General features: G+C 41.3%; 1 protein-coding gene across 1 annotated transcript; it reads right to left on the bottom strand.

Annotated features, from left to right (window-relative positions):
- Positions 1 to 183: 183 nt before the first annotated feature.
- Positions 184 to 8,842, bottom strand: slc6a7 (solute carrier family 6 member 7). Its single transcript, XM_083986795.1, has 13 exons — positions 8,734 to 8,842; positions 8,089 to 8,220; positions 7,229 to 7,433; positions 5,472 to 5,610; positions 5,228 to 5,362; positions 4,472 to 4,575; positions 4,257 to 4,381; positions 3,935 to 4,047; positions 3,688 to 3,825; positions 3,483 to 3,582; positions 3,079 to 3,197; positions 1,457 to 1,630; positions 184 to 1,293 (listed from the first exon to the last, which is right to left on the bottom strand). The coding sequence occupies exons 1-13, from the start codon at positions 8,798 to 8,800 to the stop codon at positions 1,126 to 1,128; spliced, it is 1,719 nt and encodes a 572-aa protein (XP_083842921.1). The 5' UTR covers positions 8,801 to 8,842; the 3' UTR covers positions 184 to 1,125.
- Positions 8,843 to 9,770: the final 928 nt, after the last annotated feature.

Here is a 9,770-nt window from a genome sequence, read left to right as displayed (position 1 = left end):
CTCAGTGAGAAGATCTTTTACTTCCTTCGTGTCCCAGGTTTAAAATCATTGGACTTGTTTCGTAATAGGTCAAAGGACACAAGAGTCTCATTTAAATGTATTGAGTAGTCAATGTTTGCAAGATTGATATGACACTAATCACCTCCTCAAGCAGACAATATCTTTAACTGATGAAACCTTTCCTACAAAATACATTAAACCAATGATTTATAATGACTTCAGGGGTTTCTGCCAATAAATAGCACAGTGGACATTCAACATCGGAGAACTGTAAAAGCAAATTTCCAATAAACATTAGAAAATTTGATACCTACCTGTCTAAATACTCACTGATTCCAATCTGTTTTTTCTAAAGATAACACCTTAGTGTGTTTCTTCTGTATATCCCAATTAAAAGCTTGTCTATAACATCAATGTGAGATGTAGATGTGACAATATCAATTTAATGCATGCATCGGTTTTCTCTAGGACTGATCCGATTTGATTGAAAATGTAGTGTTTTTGCAGATATCTGACGGAAAATCTTACAGCATCTTGAAAAATAGTTTGGCAAGATATATTAAATGTATTTATTTATTATCCGCAATAATTATTTCTTACGCAAACATTTAAGAAGTAAAGTATTCCTGACTTTGTAAAGCCGTGTTACCAGCACCTTTCCTTCTGTATTGTCACTTCTCCAGGTCTATCAGTGGTGTCATGGGTGACAGTCTCTGCACTTTAGTTGTCTCTCTCTCCTCCTTGGAGCGAGACAAATAAAATCTGGTGCTGCTGGGAGTGAAATTTTCGTTGTTCTGCACTATTACGACAATAAATATGTTCAGAAATATGCTCATTCAAAAGTCCTGAGGTGCTGCCAAGCAATCTACGATGAGGAGAATCCAAGCTTTACAGCTGTGACCCTATATTCTACACAATGTAAAAAAAAAAAAAAAAAAAGTTAAAAATACTATTCAATCATACATTATAGTATAAATAAAGTCATCCATTCCACACTGCCCTGCAGGACACACAGACGTGGGCCACCAGAGCCAGACTGGAGCCAATAACATAATGGTACATTCCTCTGTCTCTTGACAACATCATTAGTTCATCGCTGTGCGTTCATCCCCGCTCTCCGTGCTGTCACGCTTCGCTCGTCTCCCACCTCATGGCTGTGAAGTCCATGTCTGTGAGCGTGACAGTGAACGGAGCCTCCACTCTCTCGGGCTCCACGCGCTCCTCTACTCTGCTTGTGCTGTTCAAGTTGTTCACTCTCCAGGAGTTCAGAGGTCGAATCGATTTCTGGAAACGCTGCGAAAAAGAAGATGGAGACGGACCACTTCATCTGTTGTGTTGTGTTGGATATTTAAATAGGTACATAAAAGACAGACAGTTGGAGCTATGCAATTAGTGTGACAGTGACAGAGGTAACCGGACCTCATAGTGACAGAATGACTTAAGTGGTGATACTGACGTCTTTCAGTGTCCCAGTTTCCTTGGCCATGGCCACAATGGCCCAGATGAGGATCTGCAGACAGCAGGTCGCAGCCATGCACACGCCCAGAGCTTTACCCCACCGTGGGTACACATAGGACCCGTAGTGGAGCGATGTGTTGTACATCTCGATGAAGATGTACGTCAGGATGAACTGCAGCCGAGAAGAGGAAAGGCAAAAAGTGAACAGAGGAATGGTTTCATCTTCACAAAACGCAACAGTGGCAACAGCAGCAAAAGAGACAGAGAGGAGCTGCAGGGTGAACTCAGATTGAATGTCAGTTTCTCCTCTTGAATTATTCAAAACTCTTGTTGTGAAGATTTCAGCACAGTTGGCTGCATTACAAAATCAGCAATGTTATTTTAGTTTCTTTGACCTTTTTGGGACAGTTAGTAATTGATTTATCATCTTTTCTCCTTCAGTTTCTGATAAACTATTTAGTCATTTACGGGGGTATTTTTAGTTCGCTGGGGCAGCTCAGTATCTCACCCCTCATCAAATTACCATTTGAAAGTACAACAATACATGATGACAATAAAGACACCACCCGTCTCATTGGAGATGGTATTTCTGCCTGAGGCAACATACAGAAATAAGAGAGGGAGTGATGTAAGATTGTGCAGTATATGCATAATATTATAGGCACTGTATATGAAATGTGCTTTAGCTCATCAATTTAATGAGATGAGCTGGCATTGAAGGTCATTATGGATATTACATAATTATAAGAATAACAATTCTGATTCTGTTTAATGCACCAAAAGAATACAATATGCTTTTACTTTTTCAATTATCAGCTCATTTTACAATTTTTTGTCACCTTTTCACAGTGACACAGTTCAGGCAGAGTGGTAGCTTAAGCTATAGATATATTCAGACTTTTTAACATACAGACATTTTCACAGAACAAGCTTGAAATAAAAAGAAAAACATCACAAATATGATAAAATAAAACGTCAGTGCATTTAGACTTAAAGCAGAAGTAAGCGTTATTTTTGTGTTAATATAAGTCTTAAATAGTTATATCTTCCGACAGCAATCACTTACATAGAGTGTTTGGACGGAAACACGGGTCTCTCAGTCCCTCTGCTCTGCTCTGAGCCGAGGAGAAAACATTTATCGTATCCTACAGTTTTTATCCAATGAGGAGAGAGAACGGCATGCAGGGCTGTGTGTGCAGCCAAGGGATGCGCGTGAATGTGGTGATGTAGGGACGAGGACTGTTATGGTGCGTTCAAGGCAACTCGTAACTTGTGTTTTTCTGACCTGTGAAGTAGTACCAGTTCGATCTGGTACGAGTTCACGGGTCGGAAGTTACGAGTGGCCGTTATAGTGACTTTCACAGGTAAAACAGGTCGGAAAAACACGAGCGGGTTGCCTGGAACGCTACAAAGTCGTAAGTTGTGACTTGAAGCTGTAATTTACGGTTTCAAAAGCCTGCCTGGAACGCAGCATTAGCCAAAACGACCGGATCGCTTACTTCTGCTTTAAGGATCAGATAACATGATAAGCTAGCTAATACAGATCATACTAATCATACGGATGTCACATTGTACCTGTGTCTATCAATAATGAACATTAAAACTAACTTGTTTACTCACCAGCAGGAGAAATGGAGTGAAGAAAACCCAGCATGCTTTGAAGTAAAGCAGCACTTTGCTGCACCAGGGAGGGCAGTGGCAGATCATATCAATAATGTCTTGACAGAACTGGTTGACTCCTAATGAGGAAAGTTCATTAAGAGATGTATTAGAAAGCCTGGAAAAAACAAGATATTTTTTGGGACAGGAGAACGTGACAGAAAATGTGTTCAATTTATCATTAAGAGGAACAAAATGGTGAAATGATGTGCAGTTAAAATGAGTGATATCAGTGCAGTTTTCATTCTTTTTATAAAACGTGCAGAACATCATGTGACCCGAGTGTCTGAGACTTGTTTAGGGGAATGACGTTGTGTTACAGTAGAGGAGATGATTGAGGAGGTTAGGGGAGTGAGATGGGCTACCATAGAAGAAGGAGATGCCAAGGCACATGAAGAGGGCGATGATGATGAGGCCGAAACTAGTGCTGAAGGAGTCAATGAGAGTGAACCAGTAAATGCCTCCCTATGGACACAAAGACAGCGGAGGAGGGGGAGGGAAATGTGAGGATGATCACACAGACAATGCAATTGCAGAAAACATTCATCACATGTTCAAATTCACACTCACGTCGGTCACTAACAAAAGACCCATCAGGTAGAAGCCAAAACACAGCGCGCCCAGGAACAAGGACTTGTGCAGCGCGTTTCTTCTGAGCTGTGGAAACTCGTCCATCACGGCCGTGGTGATGCCCTCCATGTTGCCAAACTGGGAGGAAGCGGAGCAGAAGATGTCATTCACAAGATGATTGATTGTTTTTGGTTGTTATTGTGGTTTTTTTGCAAGTATCTAACATAAAATTGACATAAAGTCTCACCAGTGTATCGATCCCCAGCATGAAGAGCATGAGGAAGAACATAATGGACCAGAACACGGAGCCTGGTAGTAGAGCAAGGGCTTCTGGGTAAGCAACAAAGGCCAAACCAGGACCTGAAGACAAATAAAATAAAATAAAATATTCAGGGTTCATTTAGTATAACAAACAAACTCTAAAGTCGAGCAGAATTAATTTGCCCACTGATGCCTGTGCCATGAAATCTTACTGAATCTAGCTGCAAACAAAGTTGGACTAGAAAAAAGAGGCACATGAATTATCCATGTGAGCTACACTGAAGTGAGATTGTTAATAAGATACCTACCTGTATCTGCCACCTTTCCGACAGGCACTCCCTTCCTCCACGCCATGTGACCCAGGATTGAAAATATGGCAAATCCTGAGAAGAAGCTGGTCGTGCAGTTTCCTGTTGTGATAATTATAGTGTCCCTGAAACCACAAGAAGCAGCACGGTTAAGAAACTGAAGCTGCTGTGACTTCAACATGGAAGCAGCACGTCAGAGCCGAGCGCAAACTCACCTGATGACGTTGTTGTCAAACTTATTGTAAGAGGCCATAGACAGCAGCCCCCCAACTCCAATACCCAAGGAGTAGAAGATCTGTGAGGCTGCGTCATTCCACACCTGCAATGTTTCAGACAGATATGAACTTTAACTAAGGAAAATATCTGTAGTTATTTACCTCGTATGTGTGGGGGCCTGGGAAAACCCTTCACATGGTGGGATTTTGACATCATGTTTTGATATTTCCATAAACTAGAAGTTTTCAGCTATTCATAACTGTTTGAATAGATGAGATAGCCCTTTCAGATCAAAAGTTATGGGCATTTTAATTTATTATGACCAAAAAACTGAAAAGTGAGAAAAATGGCTTTATCTAGAATGTTGCTGTTTTAACCCTCTAAAGACGAGTGTTTTACAAAACATTAAACAACTTCTGAACCGTTTATGATAGAGACGAGCTGTAACCTGTATCTGAATCGTGTGATGTTATGCTTTCCGACGGTCCTTGAATGTTACCTCTACAATAACAACGGACCTCCTCTCCTCTAGCACTGCTGCTGCAATGAAACGCTTTATTCGCCACAATAACATAAAATGATGTACTTTCCGTATTGTAGTAGGGAGTTCAAAGTACCAGAATCACACAAAATATCAAAATTGGGGAAATAGTACCTTTCCACCTATTTTGGCTATTTGCCACAATAGAACGTCAGCGACTTCCGACGGGTTTTCCCAGGCCGCCACACATATGTGACCTTATTATCAGAAGTACCTGTGCATTAGCTAACCGGCCCCAGTCTGGCGTGAGGTAGAACTTGACACCCTGGAGCGAGCCCTCCAGCGTGGCCCCTCTGATGATCAGGACAACCAGCACAAAGTACGGGAAGGTGGCTGTGACATAAACCACCTGAAACAGGGACGACATGGATGAGCTTTCGGAGGACACGTTTTGACAGCAAAGGGCATGAATATATGTGTGTGTGTGAGCTGACAATAACAACATTGTGTAGATTCACCTTGCCAGAGCTGCGGATGCCCTTGAGCATACACAGGAAGATTATGATCCAGGCGGCCAGGAGGCACAGGGCCAGGGGCCACCGCACGGGGCCCGGGTCATGAAGGCCCTGACTGTGTACGACACCCAGCACTCGCTCACTGCAGGAAAACATACACACATATACTCTATTACAGCACACCTATGACCACACTTACTGTCACACCTACTACGCACTGACTGAATGACGCAAAATAAACAAGGCGCAGTTGTTCGGCTGGAATAATAAGTGGCTTTGAAGATATTTGTCTGAAGTAAAAAAAAAGAACATTACTCACAATGTTGAGTGTTCAAATATTTTTCTTCATTGTTTAACGGCACTAAAAATAACAGGGGAAATACGCAAGAGGTAAAACTGTAATCCAGTGCTCTGAGAGAGACTTACGGTGCAATTGTCCATGTTTCAGTGGATAATATCTTCATTTTAAAGTTTTGTTTTGTTTTTATCCTCTGTGAGGCACTTTGTGTTACAATGTATGAAACGTGCCATATAAATAAAGTTGATTTGATTTGATTTGAAATTCTGTTTCTTTTCTTATTTTGATTATTCATTTATTACACCCCTCCCTTCCCCACCCACCCCGCCGTGCTGCTATTTCTGTACCAAAGTGTCTATTTGAATTTTCTCTACAGGGGATCAGTAAACGTATATCTGATCTTATCTCTTATCTTAATTAGGAGAATAATATACCAGTAGGTAATATTTATTGAACATTCACACAGCTAATATTTGCCTTTACAATCTATAATTGTCATGTCCAGTACACAACATGTTGCCTGTCACACTTTAGATATTTGATGACAAAAATGTAATAAATTAAAATACCTTTGTGCATTGTGTAGATTTATGAAGTCTGATGAATAACGTGCTCTATTTAATCATAAAGGATTAAGAGCGCAATTGTCAGCGCCATTAAACAGCTCACACAGTGTATTGTTTTGGATAAACATTTATACCATTCATACTGCTGTTTCTTCCATTTTTTTCTTTACTATAACAAAAATAACAACTTAGAACTTTATAATCTGGACAGGAAGTTTGGTATCTGTCATCATAAGCATTCATGTGTGTTTTTTCAGCTCCTCAGGAATGGGCCATGATGTTTTTGTGACCATGGTGTATAAACAGTCTGACTTAAACGTTGCATCTGAACCTCAGACTGCACCCTTTGGTTTGTTTGCTGAATATCAATAAACCGTCGCTCTCACTGAGCTGTCACCGCAGCACTGTGTTCAAACACAATACAACCTTTCATGCAAGAGAACTGAGGATTAACTATGATACTGTAATGGTAAGGTATTAACGCCATCAGGATGTATAACTACAGTTATAAAATGCCGAAATGGTTCATAGTTCTTAAGTACAGTCTCAGTGTATAGAGTAGCCTACAATATATAATACAGGAATCAACATTAAGGTCTGGCCATAAGGTTCCTCCAACTCATCTGAAAAGGTGACAGTGTAAGTCCAGTAACTGTAAACAAAACTGGTGTTTGTTTAAAAAAAGTCACAAAAAGTATTGGCACAGTGTGAGAGCTATAATAGAAAAAGAAAAATAGCACATTCTCTAAATACAAAAAGGTATAAAATGGCACGCTGTTAAGTATACAGTGCACTTAAAGTCTAAAGAATAATTAAACAGTCTGCACACATTTGCAAAATAAGAGAGGTGGTGAGTGATTGTGTAAAGAAAAAAGAAAGAAAAAAGAAGCACTTACTTCCAGAAGATTTCTGTGGGGCTGAGGGTTTTACCAGTGGTGCTGTTCGCTGTTTTGTTGCAGAGAGCAGCATTGGCTATAGCATCACAGGACCAGGGCAAAGGGCTCTGGAAGGAGCTGCCCAGGTAGTAAAATGTCCACGCTATGATGACGTTATAGTATAGACACACCAGCGTGGACACACAGAGCATCCCAATGCCAATACCTGCAGAAAATGACAGAAGAGAAATGTTGCATAACATTGTTGTATTGTATCTGGCACAGATTTATTTACTTTGAACTCTGTGTTGTATACTGTTTATACAGAATATACAGTATATTTAATGGATAACTCAGAGTATATTGTGTCTTAATCATGACATTCAACACTGGTACTGTTCACCAGAACTTATTCACTTCCTTTGTAACACTCGGGGTTAAAACCAACCTGCTTTTCTTGCTCTATTCCTGGGCTCTAAGACACTTCCTGCAGGTTTCCTTCTCACGTGTTTATATTTAGCAGCTTGACTTGTTCAGGATTGGCCACATGACTTAAAGTGATGTGAGTCAGCAGCAGGTTATTTTCCTGAACTACTACATTAGTCTGGATTGACTGGCAGCGCTGGCGTTTTGACGTCAACCTGAGATCCTGCTCATGCAAATCATCACATTGTTGTTGAGAGTGGACGCTCAGGATCGCTTAAGAATTAATACAGAGCTGTGGTTTGATCTTTCTGACACTACGTTAACACTGTCTGGCTAATTGTAGCTGAGAATAAAAACTCACATTACATTGCCACACTGTTAAGATAATCTCAAAGTTTGTGTCCCTTGGTTTACAGTGAATATGTGTAGTTACGGGACATAATGTCAGTAATTACCTTTGAGCAGAGGGCAGCATTTCCACACAGTGATGGGGCCAGCTGCTCCATACTGGCCTAAACTCAGCTCCATGAGAAAGAGTGGGACGCCCGTGACAAAGAGCATAATGAAGTAGGGGATGAGAAACACACCTGTTGAATATGAGAAATAGGTCAGTGAGAGGGGAAGGGTGGTGCTGGGAGAGACATCCACAGTAATGATCCGATGCATTCAACTCGAAGCCGACCGGCTTGTAGAGGCAGGTAGGTCGTCTTATTATACACACTCTGTCTACAGTGAATGGCAGCTACATAGACAGATGTTATTCTGTTTCACCGCTGGTTGAGCTCCAACACGTTTTGATTTCAGGGGGAAGATGCACGGTTAAGTAAGGCTGGGTTAAACAGGGCGACCGCATGTCTGGTGCAGTGCAATCAAGGAAAAACACACACTTGTCTCTACTTAGAGGATTAGTAAACGCTTTGTGTTGTTGCTCTGTGTAGCAGTGAGGAGCTCTGAGCTGAGTGTGACAGCACACACACACACCCAAGGGCAGGGCAAAGACTGCCTCTTGTCCAAATGGGTGTAACAAATTATAACAGACACACCACTTAGCATTAAAAGCAGAGAGGGAAATCAACATGCTCGTAAAAAAAACCACCCACCTCCTCCGTTGCGGTAACAAAGGTAGGGGAACCGCCACACGTTGGCCAGCCCCACACAGTATCCCATACAGGAGAGCAGGAACTCGTACTTCCCTCCCCACTGCTCCCTCTGGACGTCCGGGGTCGGAGCGGCTGCAGCACCCGTGGGTCCGGATTCAACCTGTGAATGCTGCGGCACGGGCTCAGCTGTCGTCGGGTTGTTGTGGCCATTTTGAGTAACGGTGTGTCCGTTCAAATGTGCTGAATTCTGGGAAAATAAAAAGCACTCTGTGAACCCGGTGAAATCAGAGAGGACAGTAGATACAGGAATACCGATATCAGAGCGAATCTGAAACTGATCTGGTGTCTTTGCTTTTTTTTGGTGATGTGGTTGTCTAAAAAAGTTTACACGCACCACAGAAATGATAGATCTTTCACCCCAGTGGCAAAATAGGTTTCAAGTCAGGTTTAACTCATGTCTCATTAAAAACTGAACTTCATTCCTTCATCTTTGCTGCAGGCCATCTTTACACACCGGAGAGGAACTGTTTACTCTTGACAGGTTACAGGGAGGAAGTTTGATTGAGATACCAGCTTCTGCTTTATGTGCTGTTACTGTTACTGTTAGATGGTCAAACATGAATAAACCAGCAGTCAAATAGAAGCAATTAACAAGGTTTCATCTATGTTTAGATTTAAGGACATCCAATATCAGCGATAATGTTTTTTATGAGATTTCCTATAACACCATGTTTTATGCAGACAAAGAAACTATAGGTTGATATATAACCAGGAATGAAGGCTTTTATGTTAAGTAGGAAGTTGAGGTACTGCACAGTGTCACTGTTTTGATTCGAGAAGTAACAGAACTACTGTGAACCACGAGATGAACACTGTCAAAGGCAGAGGTAAAACTTTATTCATTGTATGGAAACAAACAAAACACATGCAGCTGTAGCCTACATCACTAACCAAGTTAGAGGGTTAGGGTTAAAACCACAGACTGTGTAAAATCATGCAACTATTAAGTAGGCTATGTGGGAATTAAATTGACTTGA

The sequence above is a fragment of the Trachurus trachurus genome (genome assembly GCF_905171665.1).
Source record: "Trachurus trachurus genome assembly, chromosome: 14".
NCBI classification, from domain to species: domain Eukaryota; kingdom Metazoa; phylum Chordata; class Actinopteri; order Carangiformes; family Carangidae; genus Trachurus; species Trachurus trachurus.
This window is presented reverse-complemented; position numbering and strand designations above follow the sequence as displayed.

Coding starts and splice junctions, on each gene's coding strand:
- slc6a7 (XM_083986795.1), bottom strand. CDS start 8,800: ATGGGATACTGTGTGGGGCTGGCCAACGTGTGGCGGTTCCCCTACCTT. Junction 7,434..8,088: donor ATGCTGCCCTCTGCTCAAAG/GTAATTACTGAC, acceptor CATTTTCTGCAG/GTATTGGCATTGGGATGCTC. Junction 1,631..3,078: donor TCACTCCATTTCTCCTGCTG/GTGAGTAAACAA, acceptor TCTCGGCTGCAG/TTCATCCTGACGTACATCTT.